We start from the raw sequence: 18,200 nt of genomic DNA on the forward strand, positions 1-18,200 counted from the left end.
AACATGGTTAAGCGAGCCTAGCTTTCCCCATTGACTTTCCTTGTCAGAAGCTCTCTCAACAAGGCCCTCGGACACTGCAACTGTGATAAATGCCCGTTACCTAGCTCCTGAATTTTGATCACTTGAGAATGCTGCAGCAGTTGTGCCACTTTTCCAGTGGCTGTGTTAACTTCAAACGGTCAGTAAACAAACTTGTTGTAAGTTGAGGACTGCTTGCAGAAACAACAAGGTGATTGTTCGAATCCCTAGCGCCGCGTAATGGAGAGAGCTCCCGTTACTTGTCCCAGCTTCTGCCAACCTAGCAGTTCGAAAGCACGTAAAAATGCAAGTAGAAAAATAGGAACCACTTTTGGTGGGAAGGTAACAGCGTTTTTTTACGTCTTCGGCGTTTAGTCATGCCGGCCACATGACCCCCGGAGACATCTCCGGACAGCGCTGGCTCTTCGGCTATGAAACGGAGATGAGCACCGCCCCTTAGAGTCGGAATGACTAGCACATATGTGCGAAGGGATCCTTTCCTTTATCAAGTTCACTTCCCTTACTTCAGGGGTGTCAAACCTGCGGGCCAGGTGCGTCATGTGCTGGCCCTGCTCCCACCCGGTTTAGCGAAGGGGGGAAAAGTCATGTGACAATGACACAAGTTTGACACCCCTGCCTTACCTCTACAGAAAGCACAACTTTTCTCAGCTATGCACCTTGAGAGTTGATTTTAAAAGCTTTTTCCCAGACTGACTTGAGATACTTTGCAACTCTCCACTTTATAACAAAAGCTGGTGTTGTCCACAGGTTTCTGCAGCTTTTTACTCTGAACATGGCTTGTTTCTTGTACATTTCCTTCAGCCAAGACTGGAAGAAGTCAGTCATACTTTCAGAGAAGTACGTGTGGTTACAGCTAGTTGTTCGGCCTTGATTAAATCTAGATGAATTCCAGTCATCTGGTTACAGTTCCTCAGCAGCTTCTTTTAAAGTAGGTAATTTAAAAAAAAAAAAAGGAGATAAGCTTGTCCTTGGCGTGAAGGAAAACATTTGAACTACCAGATGAACTTAGCAACATTTTTTAAGGGTCGGAACAGTGAAGTCAACGTGTATACAGCTTTTTAAAGAAAAAATAGGTGTCGCAATTTGGAAATTTCTTCCAATTGGGGGGAGGCCAGAACTACAGAACCCCATTAGCCAAACGTGGAATAAAAATCCAAGCAGACCTGCAAGAAACTGGAAAAAAATTCTTGTTCCTTGTAGTTTCCCATGACACACACAATCTCCAGTTTGAGGGGGGGGGGGGGGTCCAGAAGGTTGTGTCTGCTGTTGCGATAGTTGTGGAGCAAAGCTGCCCACAAGGAAGCCTCCAGCTTTGACGTATTTGCAGAGGCATTGAATGGCCTCCCCATTTCAAACAGTTTTGTTGCCCTTATTTGCACCGGGCGTCAGGACTGGCATTTGTACTTAAAATGATTTGATTTTTCTCTCCGGTAGAATTTGGAGACAGGGATAAGGCAACGTTTCTGATGCCTCGGGTAGCAAAATTGGATTGCTGCTATGTGCTCTACAAAGAGCTACCACTGAACGTCTGGAAATTACAAATGTTTTAAAAATTAACATTTTGATTTTTCCTATTTCTGTTTGAGTGTGTGTGCCACGCAGGATTATACAGTATGGGTGGCCATGTTGTTAGTTGCGAAGTCATGTCTGATCCATCGCTGTCCACCCATGGACAACATTCCTCCAGGCCTCCCTGTCCTCTATCATCTCCCAGAGTTCATTTAAACTCATGCCGACTGTTTCAGTGACTCCATCCAGCCACCTCATTCTCTGTCGTCCCCTTCTTCTTTTGCCCTCAATCTTTCCCAACATTAGGCTCTTCTCCAGGGAGTCCTTCCTTCTCATTAGGTGGGCAAAAGTTTTGAATTTCAGGATCTGGCCTCCTAAAGAGCAGTCAGGGTTGATCTCCTCTAGGGGCTGACCAGTTTGATTGCCTTGCAGTCCAAGGGACTCGCAGGAATCTTCTCCAGCACCAGAGTCCAAAGGCCTCCATTCTTTGGCGGTTCAGCCTTTCTTAATGGTCCTACTTTCACAGCCATACATTGCAACTAGGAAAACCGTAGCCTTGACTATGCGCACTTTTGTTGGCAGGGTGATGCCTCTTGCTTTTTAGTGTGCTGTCTAGACTTGCCATATGGGTGGCCATATAAATCTTTAAAAACAAATTCCTCCTTTGCCTGGGAGAGAACCTTGTGGAATTTCAAGAGATGGGCCGTAGAAACTAAACTTGGAATGGAAGGATTTTTGCCATATCGGGTAGCTTTCTTTCAAAATGGTTACGCTGGGGAAGTTTCAAGCATTTCTTTTTTCTTTTTAGCAAGCCAATTCTGGCTTCCTTTGCTGCTGGGCAACCTAACCCTTGGTTACAAAACTGTGAACTTCTTTAGTAGCTTGGCATGGCAGCTGAAGACTGAAGGGAGAGCATACTTAACCCAGCTTGATAGGCAGGTTTGCAATTTTTGGAAATCCTGGTGCTTCTCTGGCAGTGATGGTTTGTTCCAACAAAGAAACATTCTCGGCTCACAAAAGTTTGACATAAGGGCCTGAACTACATTCTAAACGATCCAAACCTCTCTTTTTTTGGGGGGGGGGGGAGGGAATGAACTCTTCATAGTTCTGCAAATTGAAATGCGGCATGCCCATTATTAGTTCACTGTTTTGTTTTTAAAATAGACAAGAGGAAACGTGACCAGTGGAATTTTCAGGCTAAAAAAAGCCTGTTGCTTTTCAGAAGAGATGACGCGTTAACAAACCTGGCTGAGAGGCGCCCCCTTGTGGCAAAAATATGCAGGAACGACCTCTTAATATTAGCGTGAGGATGTTTGGCGGTGAATGTACCAAAAGTTAAAATTCGGGGATAACTTCCTTATTTGTGTCAAGTTGCTTCTTCCTCCAAGAAATTCCATAAATCCTTCAAAAGCTTTCCCTCCTCAAAACTTGTTTTGTTACAAGTTTGGACTATCTGCCTTCCTGTTTTCAGCAGAATTCCCCTGAATGTTGAGGGGACCTCTTGAGGTCATCGGGCCAAGGAAATAGAAAGACCTGCTCCAAGGGCAATATATAGGCCAGAGATTGGCAACACTTCCCCCCCCCCCAAACCTCAGGACTTTTGAAGTACTCCAGACAGTGTTTCCAGAGCCTCTAAATTAAATACCTATGTATTAAAACAATTTAAATGTCTGAAAGTTGAGGGGTAAACTTATGAGAGATTAGTTCGTTGTGTTTATTTATTTATGGCATCTGAAACAAAAACAAGAGAGTATATAATAGTTCTCAGAGTTTGAAACATTGCTGTTTTAGACATAAATATTCAAGCCTGTTCAGAAATAGATTTTGTTCTTTGATCTAGTAAAGTGTTTCTCAATAGATAGGGCTGTATGAATATCACTGGTGGGGACTCATTGGATGATGTTTGTCCATTGTGTTCAAAGAGGACATCTTGACATCTAACAGGTTATGGGATTTCCACGGTGTGTCCGCAGGTGGCTGGTAAGGCCTATGTGGGCATAAAATGTTCTCCCACATATCGGGTGGGCACGTGGGCACCATTTTTGCGCCTCTGGCTTTGCGGAGTGCTCGCTTCTCTTGTATTGTGGTGGTTCTTCTGTCTTCAAATGTCTGGCAGCCTCGGTGGTTCAGCCTGTGCCATGTCGATCTATCTTGTGGCAGATATTTCCAAGAGATGATGATGATATCCAGGGATTTGAAGGAGAGGCTTTCAACGTGTCTTTGAATTGCTTCCTTTCTCTGCTTTGAGGTCGCTTTCCTCGCGACAGGTCACCATAGAGGAGCTGTTTAGGGATGCGATGGTCTGGCATCCTTGCAACATGGCCCGCCCGGCGTGTCTGGGCTTTCATTAGCAGGGTGTGAGCCCTGCTCTGGAGAAGACTTTGGTGTCTGGCACCTTGTCCTGCCACCGGATCCTCAGAATTCTACGGAGGCAGGTCACGTGGAAGTGGTTCAATTCCCTAGCATGCCTCCTGTATACAGTCCAAGTCTCACTGGCATACATCAGGGTTGTTAGCACCTACTGAGCTTTTTGTAGCAAGGCTTATTCTACGGCAGTCCCACTGGATATTAGATAGGTCCTTGACACCTTTACGTTTTAAAAGGTCACTACAAAAAAAAAATACATTTATTAACCATGCTTTTAAAATATACATCTCCATGGAGACTTGTCAGCATTTGAATGGGGCAAAACAAGCTCAAATTAAGCCTTTCGAAGATGAAAGTTTTTCACCGATAACCTTAAAGGCAAGAGGTGGGTTCCTACCAGTTTGGACCGGTTCAGCCGAGTACTGTTTACTGTTTATTAAATTTATAGGCCGCCCAATCCCGGAGGACTCCGGGCGACTTACAGAAACAAAAAGTAAGAAAGATTAAAAACAAATAAAACACAACAATTTAAAAAAAAAAAGACACAACATGCACCCAATCTAAGCGGGGCTGGATCTCAATCCAGAGGTCAACAGCCCCAGGCCTGCCGGAATGGCCAGGTTTTAATAGCTTTTCGGAAGGCCATGAGAGTGGGTAGGGTCCGGATCTCTGGGGGTAGCTTGTTCCATAGGGCCGGAGCAGCAACAGAGAAGGCCCTACTCTGAGGCGTTGCCAGCCAGCATTGTCCAGCTGATGGCACCTGGAGAAGGCCCATCCTGCGCGATCTTCTCGGTCTTAGGGAGGTGTGCGGCAGAAGACGGTAGTAGGTAGTAACTTGGCCGGCCACACCCCCAAACCGGTTTTAGCGGCGCCGTAGGCACCACCATCTTGTTTTTTACCTACTGTGCATGCACGCATAGCGCACATCAAGTGCCCACCCCCCAAAGCAGTTCCCTGAGCAAACTAGCTGTAGAAAAAGCAAAAACAAAGATTCCAGTTATATTTCTGGATAAGACTATGCTGTACCTGAATGGGTGGACCTCAACAAGGAGCACTTTTTAGATTTACAGCCTCTAGTTAAACGGGAGGCAGAATTCATGACCGGAGAGGCATTGCTTCAACTTTGATTTATATACCTGTTGTGCCCTGTCTCAACCAAGAGGCTTTGTGAAAAACTCATACCTTGATTGCTATGTGGTTGGAACGACTGCAGAGTGATATATGTGGGGCAGCCTTTGGAAGTGATCCAAAGGTCCCAGTGATACTCATACTGGCTTCCTATTAGCTTCCAGGCCCAATTCAAAATATTGCTAATAGGGTTCTGTATTGGTACAGCATGGGTTACATCAGCCATCACTTTAACTTCATTCATCCAGTTTGGATATCTCAAGAAAACCCACTTTCTTGTGAGGTTTATGGGGCTCGGACAAGATAGCACACCTTCCCACAGATTGCCTATATCTTATGGAAACATTTACTGAATCCTGGACATTCAGAGGGCCCCCTCCTTTCTTGCATTCATGGAGATTGTGAAAACATTCCTTTTTGCCAGCAAGCCTTTATTTATTTTTATTTTGACAAAAAAACTCTACATTAAAATTTAAAACATTAAAATACGAATAGCTTTAAAAATAATTTTGTATAAGTTATGGTCCTTTTTGACAGTGCTAACATAACCATTTGTGATTCAAATACATTTTTATACACTCCTAATTATTCCTACATCGATACATCTGTTTCTAAGCTGTACATATCATGTTCCTACTATTTCTCCATTGATACCAGTTTTCCCCAAACTGTATAATATTCCTTGTTCCTTAGCTCCAATGTGAGTTTTATCCATCTCAGCGCAATCAAGATATTTTTTTTTGGATTATCAAACAGTCTGTAGGCATGGTATCACTTTTCAAACATTGCTGTTCTCGCTGCTGTGATTATACGCAAAATTAAATATTTTATCTCTTTCGTATACTTTCCCTTAATAATCCCCAGAAGGAACAGTTCAGCAAGCCTTTAATTCAATCTTTATTACTGTCTTGGACGAGCACAAAAAATTAAGTATTAAAATAAAGCAAAACTGAGCAGAACCAAACAGAACGGGGCATAATAATATATTACAACTGATGGTGAACTTATCAGTGGGGTAATCAAGGTTCGCCTAATTTTACAGGCAGTGTACAAAACTTAAACTACGTTCAGAGAAAGCAAATCATACTAATCTGACAGTAGTTGTTACGTAAAAGAGAGAAGAGTTTCCAGGATATTTAATCAGATAGGGTGTCATGACTCTGTGGGTCCCTATAGAAGGGATAATAAACAAGATAATGAGTTTTATTTTCAATAGCCCCTGGTCCACAAGGTGTTCTGACCTAGGTTTCCTTAACAAGCATGAAGCAGAGTCTGGGTCCTAGCAAAACTTTTTATTTACACGACTGTGAATTCCTTTAATTCACAGTCAGCAAGGCTTAGCAAACAGTCTTTCAGAGTAATTAGTAATTTAATAAATTTATATGCCGCCCAATCCCGTAGGACTAAACCATCTTTCCAAGCAGCCTCCATGTCTCCAGTGTCTTTTCCCCCACTTGGAGCCGAACCCAGAAGGACATTTCTTTCATCACCAGCAAATTCTCTTTATGCATGAACAAAAGTTATCATCTGTCAACGGTGATGCGCAAGTTTGTTCAGAACGCTTGCTCTAGGCAGCAAACCTTTAAGTATAGCTTATTGGTATACAGATACATACATTTGTGTTAATTATACTTCTATCTGATCATTTATGTCATCTTTGGTGTGTTTACTGGGCTGAATATCCCACAAAGTCATAAGATTAAAATGGTTAACAGAATATAGTAAATAAAGCCCAAAGTTCTGGTTTCAGATAAATGTCTTTAGTGGCTTAGGCTCTGCTTCTAGAAGTTATAAATTACATTTGTATGTTATAAGGGCAACAACTATATATTTGCAGCAAATTACTGGAGACAAATATATTAAGTCCTTAATGTTTTTTTGTATCTGCATTTAAAATTTATAATTGCCTTAGAAGACATTCGGGCTAAGCCTTTGAGAATTATTCCATGTTGCTCATAAATTTGCAAAGGCATTTTTTGCAAGAGTTTTACTGTGCCTCATAGAGGCCCGTATGAGACTGTCATTTGAAATAGCAGCTGAAACAAATATTTACCAGATACAACCTTTTTTTTAAAAAAAAGTTTTTATTTTACAGTTTTGTTCATTTTACAGCTTTGCAACAACTCTATACCACAGGTTTATATCCACAGGTTTTTTCATTTATATATGCAATTATGTATACGTTATATACTTATCAGTCTAAATATTTTTTTACATTTTACATTTAACATCTTACCATAATCTAATATTGTATATAATAAATATTCTTCATCTTTCATTACACTTATACCTATTTCTGATTTCTATTTCATTAATCAACTTTCATTGTTAGTTTTCTAATCTTTGCATTTACTATCAAGCCAATTTACGCCATGCATCCCAAATTAAATAATATTCTGTTTCTCCTTTTGTGTTTGATTTTCTATTGTCAACCTATCCATCTCAGCACAATCTAATGTTTTCTTTATTACCGTTTCTTCAGAGGGTATATTTCCATTTTTCCAATTTTGAGCATATACAATTCTGGCCGACGTTATTACATGTAGCTTTAAATATTGGGTTTTTTTTTGTTATATTTCTCTGATAATATGCCTAATAAAAATAGCTCGAGTTTTAACTCTATTTGCTGTTTTACCATTTCCTCTAACCAGTTCTTTATCTTTATCCAATATTTTTTTGTCGAAGGACGGGTCCACCACGTGGTAGTATGTTCCCTGTATCTTTGCATCTCTAGCATTCTGGTGATCTATTTGGAAAATCTTGCTGTTGATACATGCTTGATTGATTGATTTGATTTGATTTGATTATATTTGTATGCTGCCCTTTCCCCCCGAAGGGGACTCAGGGCGGCTCACAATTCAAATCAGAGAAGGGGGGTACAGACAGAAAATAAAAGACGAAACATAACAATACATAATTTAAAAACACACAACAGTCATACCATTCGAGACGGGGGCAACAGCTCTTTAGCCCCAGGCCTGTCGGAACAGCCAGGTTTTAACGGCTTTGCGGAAAGCCTGGAGGGTGGTGAGGGTTCGAATCTCCACGGGGAGTTCGTTCCATGCTATCTATTGAACATTTTAAATGTTTTCTCTATGTGCTGCCAACATTGTCCATTTATAATTTTGTTCCCCAATTTTTCCCATTTGTCTAATTCTATGGCATAGCTGAATTTTTTTGCCTAAATTATCATAGCTTCCTTTACTGTTTCTTCTTCCATTTTAAACCTCAATAAGTAGTTGTAAGGGGTTTTTTAAATCAATTTTTCATCTGTCCCCTGTAAATATCCTGTCCGATTCTTGTTGTTCTTTATAAAATCCATATTTTTTACATCTTTCATATATCTTACATGGATTTGAAGATAGGGCCACCAGTCCAAATCTATTCCCTGGTTTTTTAATTCCTGCTTTGTTTTTAGCTCCCCTTGTTCATTTAATATATCTTTATATCTTGAAATGTTACATAGATCCAACACATTCAGATATATTAACTGCTTCCATTGTTGATAACCAGACTGGTATTTTACTATAATAGTTCTGTTTTGATTTTTCCCCATATTAATAACACAGCATTTGTGATTTCATGTCTCTGGAAATAGCTATGCGTGTTACTTTTTCATTTTTACAAAAATGGTGTGCCATCCCAATTGTAGATCGTGTCCTTCTATTGCCGAAATCCTTTTGTTCCTTAAGTTCACCCACTCTTTTATCCCTGTGAGAGTTGTGGCTTGATAATACAGCTCCCAGTCTGGAAAGCCAAATCCTCCGTTATTTCTACTATCCGGTCACATTTTTAATTTAATTCGATTTGATTTGATTTTATTAACATTTGTAGGCCGCCCTTTTCCCTGAGGGGACTCAGGGCGGCTCACATAAAATCAGGGAGGGGGAACACAAACAATGACATAGACACATATAATAAAAGTAATAAGCAACATACATTCATCATTCGGGAGGGGCGGCTATCCTTGTCCCCAGGCCTGACGGGCTAGCCAGTTCTTAAGGGCTGTGCGGAAGGCCTGGACGGTGGAGAGGGTACGAATCTCCACGGGGAGCTCGTTCCAAAGGGTACGAATCTCCACGGGGAGCTCGTTCCAAATTCGTAGTTTTCTCCCTGACCAGGGAGAATTTTGTTATTGGTCGTCAAAGAATTTATTTCCTAGTTTTATCGGGATTACCCTGAAATAGAAATTTAAAAAAAATTGGTAGGATATTCATTTTGGTTACGGCTATTCTTCCAGTTCATGAGATTTGTAATTTTTTCCATTTCTCCAGGTCTATCTTTATTTGCTGTGTTGCTTTATTATAGTTGTCTTCTTTAACTGATGAGCATCTTGCTGTTAACCAGTTTCCCATCTTTTTCTGCCTGCCCATTTTTCTCATCAGTTCGTTATTCAGCTTATTTGTAAGATTTTTTGCTATTAGTGGTTTAGTGGTTTAGTGGTTTATTAGCATTTGTAGGCCGCCCTTTTCCCTGAGGGGACTCAGGGCGGCTCACAGAAAACCAGGGAAGGGGGAATACAACATTAAGATAACAACATATAATAAAATAATAAGCAACATACATTCATCATTCGGGCGGGGTAGCGATCCTTATCCCCAGGCCTGACGGGCGAGCCAGTTCTTCAAGGCTATGCGGAAGGCCCGGACGGTGGAGAGGGTACGAATCTCCACGGGGAGCTCGTTCCAAAGGGTCGGGGCTACTGCTGAGAAGGCCCTCCTCCTTGTAGTTGCCAGCTGACACGCTATTATCTCAGTCTCATCCTTATTTATTATATAAGTCCATCCACTGTTCCAAATTCTTCTATTTTCTTAACTAATTTGGGCCCTGTTTCCAACGGTTCTATGGTTTGAATATCAAATCATCCGCAAATGCTTGTACTTTATATTGTTCCTTTTTTATTTTTAGAACTTATTTCTCAATCTTGTCTAATCTGTCCAAATAGCACTTCTAAGAATGAACAGCAAAGGTGATAGGGGAAAACAATGTCTTACCCCTTACATTACATTTGTTGTCGATCCATTTATTATTACTTTTGCTGTTTGATTAGAATATATTGTTTGAACAATCTTTTCAAATTTCTCCCCAAAGTTCATAAATTTTGGTTATAATGTCATGAACTGCCAACTCACCTTGTCGAATGCTTTTTGGGCGTCTAGAAATCAATGCTAATTGTTATCCGGAATGTGCTTCATAAGTACTCCAGTACATTCATAATAAGTTCTCTTATTGTTTTTCAACTGTCTTTTCAGCAAAAAGCCAAAAACATTTTGCAATGATGTGTTTCTTCTTTCCTATTTTTCTTGAAAAAGAATTGCAGTTCTTTTCCCACCATTTGTATACATTCCTTCTCTTTTAAAATGCTTCGATTCATTGTCCTTCTCCATTGCTTCTTCTGGCCTCTCCATATCACTTTTATCGGATTGTGATTGGCCCATATTTGTTGTTATGTCTACCTCTTGGATGTCTATTCTCAATCCCAGGGTCATCCATAGCATGTCGATTCTTGACCACGATTGGTGTCTGTTTGAATAATATGTATATTGATTAGTCTTTAAATTTAATTCTCTCCATCTTGTAGATCTAATTCTTGTACCATTTGAAAGATTGTGTTTGGAAGTATTCTGTTTTTCCTTGTTTCTTTTACTACTTCTATAGTCTTTTTAAATGTCTACCACTGCATTAAAGTCCCCTATTAAACATACAATTTCATAGTCTGTCTCTATTTTTTTTTTTAATGTAATCTCCTATAAAATTCTCCCTATTTATTATTTGGCGTGTATATTCCAATAAGAAGCATTTGTTTCGGATTTGTTGGTATCTCCAACATTAAAATTCTTCCTTTGTCATCTGCATATATTTGTTGGGGTTTTAATCATTCCTTAATGTACAGAGCTAGTCCTCCGTTCTTTTGATGTGCTAAAGACACATATAGATTCCCAATTTTAGAGTACTCTAGTAAATTACCATATTGTTCCTTGATGTGGACAAACTATATCCAAATTCAATCTTTCTAATTTTGAGTTGAGTTGAGTTGAGTTTATTACATTTCTATGCCGCCCTATTCCCCGGAGGGGACTCAGGACTCAGGGCGGCTCACAACCAAGTCGGGGGGGGGGGGTAGGTTTTAAGGGGTTTGCGGACAGCCAGGCTTTAAGGGCTTTATCAGTGTTTATTTTCTTTTTGTGGGTGCGTTCAATCCATTAATATTGATTGATAACATCCTGACTACCTCATTCATCTTTCTACTTATGAGAGTCTCGCTCTTCTGGTTATCCTTGCCTCTCTCTGGCAATTTTTGTTCTTGTGCTTTCTTATTCCACTTGGACATTTTCCACCCACATTCATTCTCCTCGCTCTAACACTTTTTCTTCTGGTTAGTTAAAAATGGTTGCTTAACCTTTTTAGGTTAAATTAAAAACAAACTTCATGTTGTATTACCTGTTCGGGTCTGATCCTTGCTTTTATGTTACACTGTACCAAATAATATATTCAATTATTAGAGAGACCCCACTCAACCCCAAGCTGCAAACAATTCATAACCTTTATTTGGTTAGCACCTCAGCCTTAAAGATTAATATTTTTCCTTATTTGCTGGTGATTTTGTGCTACATTTGAAATATTTTGACAGTGGACACAGTTATAATAGGCATGGAGAAAGAAGGGCATTTACAACAAGTTGGGCTTATTAACATTTTATTTGTCATGTTTTAATGGAGTCAGCTTAAATAAAAAGAATAATTAGCATGGTGAATATAGAAAGCAGAGGAGCAATTAGTACTTTTTTTCCATATACCAAAAAGCACAGAAAAAGCTAGCCTTGCGTGTAACGCGGCATTTGTCCAAGAAAGGAACCCACATTAGAAGAAACTGTTTTCTTTTTGAGCATCGAGCCTAAGAGCCACTTCACAAATGGTCGAACTCAAATCATAAAACAATGCGAACCTGTGGGTTTCATACACAAAATGGTGCCATTGCCATTTATCGCAATCGGATTCAATGCTATTTTTCCCAGGGAGAAAGAGATTTGATTTGATTTGATTTAATAAATTTATAGGCCGCCCAATCCCGAAGGACTCCGGGCGGCTTGCAGAAAATAAATTTTAAAAAGTGAAGAGTTAAAAACAAACGGAGGAAAACAGATTGAAAGAAAATACATCATGCACCCAAGTCTAATCTAGCTGTGGATCCAGGAGGACTCCCAAATTGCGAGCCCTCTCTGAGGGGCGTATAATTTCACCCCCCCAGGCTGAGAGATGGAATAGCTGGACCATCCTTGGGAGGGGAGCATCAATAGCCACTCGGTCTTGTCAGGATTGAGCGCAAGCTTGTTCGTTCCCATCCCAATCTGACTAAGACTTGCGTTCAATCAATCATAAAATCACATGAGAGATTGAATGTTGTCTAACATTCCCACATATAAGTTTACTACTGGAACGCAGAAATGGCAAAAACTCAAATCATAAAACAATGTGAACCTGTGTGTTTCAAACACAAAATGGTGCCATTGCCATTTATCGCAATCGGATTCAATGCTATTTCCCAGGGAGGAAGAGACGGCAAATAAATTGGATAATGGCCACTGCCTAGCGCATACTGATTTGCCACTAAACCTCATTGAAATCTGAATAGGATTGCGTAGGACATGCATTGAATCCATCATAAAATTACACGAGAGATAAAATTGTTCTCTTAACATTCACACATATAAATTTACTCTTGGAACGTCCATTTTTTTAACAAGATCCTCCCAATTACATTGCTAAGCTTCTTAGTTTGCGTTTACGTTTTGCATTCCATGATTATCTGAAAGAATACATTGAAATGGACCAAACTACAGCTTTAGTTCACAAATTAACACATTGAATAATTTTAGCTTGGGAGCAAATGACTGGCCCAGTTCTACTTAATTGGGTAAAATTGACACAGGTGCACGAGCAAGTAAGTAGACTACATTTTTAATTCTTCTTTTGCCAAATTTTGAAACTGTCCGCCCTCCCTCATCCCCCAAATTCTTGCATGGGAATGACATGTAAAATGCATGTCAACAACAAATGCTTGTTTTTCCTCTTACCCCTCATCTGTGTTGTATCTCCTGCCCAAGATGGTAGAATGACTGCACCATGTGAAGCCCCACGATACGAATAAATAGAGGGAAGAGTTTATTGATTACCTGGCTGCAGCCACCAATATCCTGCAGATATCTTCGATGTCACACATTCATCAATTTAGCATCAAGAAAACCAAAGGCCTTCATCCATGTCCCCACAACCTTCTCCTTTTATGAGCTCATCAAAGTTCACTAATAAGGACATATCTGTGAATCAATCTGTGACTTTTCAATTTTTTTTTAATGTTTAATAAATTTAATGTTTGTTTAATGTTTAATACATTTATACGCCGCCCAATCCCGAAGGACTCAGGGCGGCTTACATAAAAACAATTTAAAAGGATACTAAAAAATTTAAAAATAGAGAGGGAAAGCACGTTAAAAAGACACAACATGCACTCAATCTTAGTGGGGCTGGACCTCATTCAAGAGGTCAACAGACCCAGGCCTGCCGGAATAGCCAGGTCTTAATAGACTTTCGGAAGGCCGAGAGAGTGGGGAGGGTCCGGATCTCTGGGGGTAGATCGTTCCATAGGGCCGGGGCAGCTACAGAGAAGGCCCTCCCCCGAGGAGCCGCCAGACGACATTGTCTAGTCGACGGCACCCGGAGAAGGCCCACCCTGTGAGATCTTATCGGACGCTGGGAGCAGAGGTGGGTTCCTACCAGTTCGCACCTATTCGGTAGAACCGGTTCGTCAAATCTACCGAACCGGTTAGAAGAGGTTCCACCAGTGGATCCGGAAAGCAGGCCACACCTACAGAAGAGGTTCCAAAGAATTTTGAAACCCACCACTGGCAAGGATCTTGTAACTTGACAGCTTTAAGACTTGCATGCTTTCAATGCCAAGAGTTTCTGAATAGCTACTTGGACCGACCTAAGTACTAATTCATAATTTCATATCGGGCCACATGGGCGGCAAGCCACTCCCATCCGGTCACATGGGTGGCAAGCCACTCCCACAAAGGAGGCCACACCCACAGAGTAGGTTCCAACAATTTTTGAAACCCACCACTGGCTGGGAGGTATGTGGCAGAAGACGGTCTCGTAGATATCCAGGTCCCAAGCCATGTAAGGTCCTACATCACCAAACTGACAGAAGAATTATGTAGACAGAAAGCTGACAAGATTTTTTGTTGTATAATTCGGAAAAGACTTGAAACTCTCCATCAAGCATATATATATATATATATAATGTGCAAACGTAGTTCAAATGGTGCTACATTCTGGGAAGCAGTATTATTTGTACCAAAGTTGTACCCAGCAGCATCACTCGTGGGACGATGCTAGCTGTATCTCAGGGTGTCAGGAAAAAGTGGGTTCCTGGTTTCCCTTTGGGGAAAAAAGCATGCGCGCGCGCACACACGCACACGCACACACACAAAAGCTTCCCTAACTTATCCTACTTTACTTTGCTGAATCAAAGAAAATCTTCACACTTAAAAAGTAACCCTAATGGGACTGAGATAGGATGGTCCACCCCTGCGCCTAGTTATAACTACCTGTCCCATCGGATTAGAATCTCAAAAGTCACATTTGCAAACTTTATTCCAGGAGGAATAAAAGATTGGTTATTTGTTTCGATGAACAGAAATGGTACCTATAACCGTTTTTGAGGTGCATGAGGGGAAAAAAAAACCCACAGCCCTTATATTATTACGCATCGGCATGTCAGCATGTAAATTCTGCAAGGCAAATATTGTGTCTGTGGTAAATGAGAAAACCTGAGTCCGATTACTCTGAATACAATTGGCATTATTTCAAGTACTTGCTTCTACCATGCACAGCATGAAGTGGTTTTAAAAAAAAACACCAGATGTTTATTGGTAAGATCTTGTATTCAAGGACTGAGCATTGCATGTTGATTTTTTTTTTAAGGGCGAAAGCCCATTTAACAAATGCTACAAGCAATCCTGAACCCTGTTTGATAAAACAGCTGCAGCCACAAAAAGATGAACAATAAGGCAACCACTGTACACAGCTGGATGGTAGGATGTCCTGGGGAAGGAAGGGAAAAAGCTACAGATCCACTTGTGAACTTGTCAATACTGAACAGATCGTTAAAAGCCATTTTACCTACTCGAATGCTACTAGAAAATAAATAAAATTAACAAAAGTTCTTCATCCATATGTAAGCCTCCAAAAGTCAAAAAAAAGCTTTTCAAGAGAATGGAGCCATCCACTGTAGGAATCAGGAGGGTTTGTTTTTAGCAACTGTGAACTGTTAGACTTTTCTGCACAGCAAAATTAAATATTTGGAGCACAGCATCGACAACAACTCAACAACAGTGCACCGGGGAGTCCCAAGAAGAAGCTAGGTGTCACAATCATGATCATTCTTCTTTAGCACCAATTCAAAAAGTTCAAAAGTCAATATTATTCTAGTTCAGTTTTAGCTACAACTTCGATGCTGCTATCTGGGCTGCTCTGTACATAACTCAAGCAGAACTTGTGAGCGGTTCGTCAGATGTAGCTGTTAAAAGGGAAAGTTGGGGAAACAAACACTAATTACGAAGGTTCTTGGTCAAACCGTTGAGCACAACAGTGAGACTAATAAAATATAATCCATGGAACTACATTGGAGTTTCAGTTGATTTTTTTGGTGCAAAAAAAAAAGACAAACGAGGGGAAAATAAGGTCCATTTTAAAGCCAACTGATTAGTTTCTTTTTTAAAAAAACGATATCAGACAAGGATTTGTAACAGATGCTCCACTTTTTTATATTAAGGAAAAACAGAAGGGATTTCCCTAAACATTTACAGTTATGCACTAATCTGGCAAAATGTTTTCATTTTAAAAGAAGCTTGGAAAGAGACATACGATCCGATGCCAAATTTCATTTCCTGATTATGTTTAAGTTGGTTGAGAGGGGGTCTCTCTTTTACGGACCCCATCCTGACCCCCATTTAGAAATATTCAAGAGTCCATACATAAAAGAAACCTATTTCTATACAAAACGGGACACACGAAGAGCGAAGGTGAATTGCTATTAGTGACAGGCTTGTAAAGATGCCGTCAGCCAAGAGTTGATCATGTTCACTTTTGGCCAAAAGCTGGGCATAATCGGTTGAGGGAACAGAAATTTACTTTTACTTCTCTTCCCCATATAACCTTGCCAGGAAAGCGTTAAGATGCTTCTTGCTTTTCATTGTCTTCCCCTACTGCCGTTTTGCTATTTATTTATTTATTTATTTATTTTTAATGTTCTCTGAACTTCTTTGGAAATAAGTCTGTTCCTCTTGCTTAGGACATTGGTAGAAACGAACCTTTTAACTGACACGGGGCCGTTGGTTGTTTGGAAATTACGCAGGCATTTCGTCTTAGCTTGCTTCTTCGGCTGTTCCCTTCCGCTGACGGGCAGGTTTCTGCCTGCTTCTCTGTGGAGTGAGCAGCAGTGCGTCCTGTTCGGCTTCTGCATTCTCTGCCTTTTCGCTTTCTCCTTGTTGCGATCCCGTGTCTCCGATCAGCTCTCGCAGGAACTTAAACTTGGACAAGAAGAGTTGCCAAACCACGCACCAACCTGCCAGGAAAAACAAGGGGACATTTAAGTGTTGCGCCCCGCAGCCGTTCAAAACACACAGCGCAATATGAACAAGGGGCTGGATGCCATCACATGCCACATCTGTATACAAATAAGATTGTCCAAACAAGTTCAAAAATGTCCATCCTTGGTAAAGTTACACAAAACCATTAAGCTGTAAATGCAAAACTAAAAAAAATCGGTTCACCGACAAAAGCGCACCGGCGAAACCGCAGGAAAAAAACCGCGAGTTTGAAATCACGCCGACGAATGAGCGCAGAAGCGCGCCGACAACAGCGCGCCGACAGAAGCGCGCTCTAAACCTAACCCTAAAGATAACCCTAACCCTAACCCCTGATCTCGTCTACTCCTTCTCTACATCATATAAAGCATTTTAAGAGTGACCGCCTTCATATTAACCATCTCGGTCGTAACGTGGCTTCCATATGAAGCCAGCCATTTGTGGTTTCTAAAGAAAGATCTGTAGCTTAGTGAAGTGCGCGAGCCCAGCCCACGTAAATATCTCTGTTTGGAGATTAACTCTACTTCTTCCTGCAATCTCTTTTCTTTCTCCGCCCCACAAAAGGAGGTAATTGTTACTCATACTCAAAGTTCTGTTCCTAATCACTCTGCCTGTTGCAATTGTTCCAACTGTTGCAACATAGGTATGGGAATCATGATTGTTTAGGATTTGATTTTCAGGCTATTCAAAGAAAACTTGTGCCAATTTATACATTCAGCAGAACAAACGATAAGACTAGTTTCCTGGTCTGCATCATTTCAAGCTGCACGCAGTGGTGTATCTAAAATCTCCATTACAGTCTATTTCGGGCATATTTTAAATTTGGTATATCAATGAAAAGCTTCTTCTTCCATTTATTTCATTTTTGATGTTTGCACTAAGATTATTCCTACACACCAGAGGTGGGTTCCTACCAGTTCGCACCTATTCGGTAGAACCGGTTCATCAAATCTACCGAACCGGTTAGAAGAGGTTCCACCAGTGGACCCGGAAAGCAGGCCACACCTACAGAAGAGGTTCCAAACTTTTTTGAAACCCACCACTGCTAAAGGGTTAGGGGTGCAACGATCTTGTAACTTGACAGCTTTAAGACTTGCATGCTTCAATGCCAGAGTTCCTGAGCCAATGTGACTGAAGGAGGAATTCTGGGAGTTGAAGTCCACAAGTCTTAAAGCTGTCAGGTTTGAAGACCCCTAGTTTTTTTTTCTAAAGGGTTAGGGGTACAAGGATCTTGTAACTTGACAGCTTTAAGACTTGCATGCTTCAATGCCAGAGTTTCTGAATAGCTACTTGGACCGACCTAAGTACTAATTCATAATTTCATATCCGGTCACATGGGTGGCAAGCCACTCCCATTCGGTCACATGGGTGGCAAGCCACTCCCACAAAGGAGGCCACACCCACAGAGTAGGTTCCAACAATTTTTGAAACCCACCACTGCTATACACACTCCAACTAATCTGTCTACCATAAGAATCAAGTAGGCTTAAGAAACATGCCATTACCA

The 18,200-nt window shown here is 40.8% G+C and overlaps 1 protein-coding gene across 7 annotated transcripts in view; it reads right to left on the reverse strand.

Moving 5' to 3' along the window:
* Nucleotides 1-18,200, reverse strand: part of SMIM13 (small integral membrane protein 13) — a 76,781-nt gene that overhangs the window by 49,405 nt on the left and 9,176 nt on the right. Inside the window, exons 2-4 of one of the 7 annotated variants that reach the window (XR_015695690.1) lie at nt 16,418-16,671; nt 10,176-10,566; nt 9,003-9,156 (exon numbers count right to left, since the gene is read on the reverse strand). Coding sequence is in view for 1 of the 7 variants with exons in the window: in XM_087707467.1 (XP_087563593.1) it covers nt 16,472-16,671 (200 nt within the window). In the remaining 6 variants the exon portion in view is untranslated. Of the gene's footprint in view, nt 1-5,498; nt 6,214-9,002; nt 9,157-9,786; nt 10,567-13,216; nt 13,346-14,956; nt 16,672-18,200 lie in introns of those variants that run through there. The other 6 variants (XR_015695689.1, XR_015695691.1, XR_015695688.1 and 3 more) reach the window with 6 other exon arrangements.

The sequence above is a fragment of the Thamnophis sirtalis genome, unplaced genomic scaffold, assembly GCF_051295495.1.
Source record: "Thamnophis sirtalis isolate CommonGarterSnake01/CBP01778 unplaced genomic scaffold, rThaSir2_p1.2 scaffold_2, whole genome shotgun sequence".
Taxonomy (NCBI): Eukaryota; Metazoa; Chordata; class Lepidosauria; order Squamata; family Natricidae; genus Thamnophis; species Thamnophis sirtalis.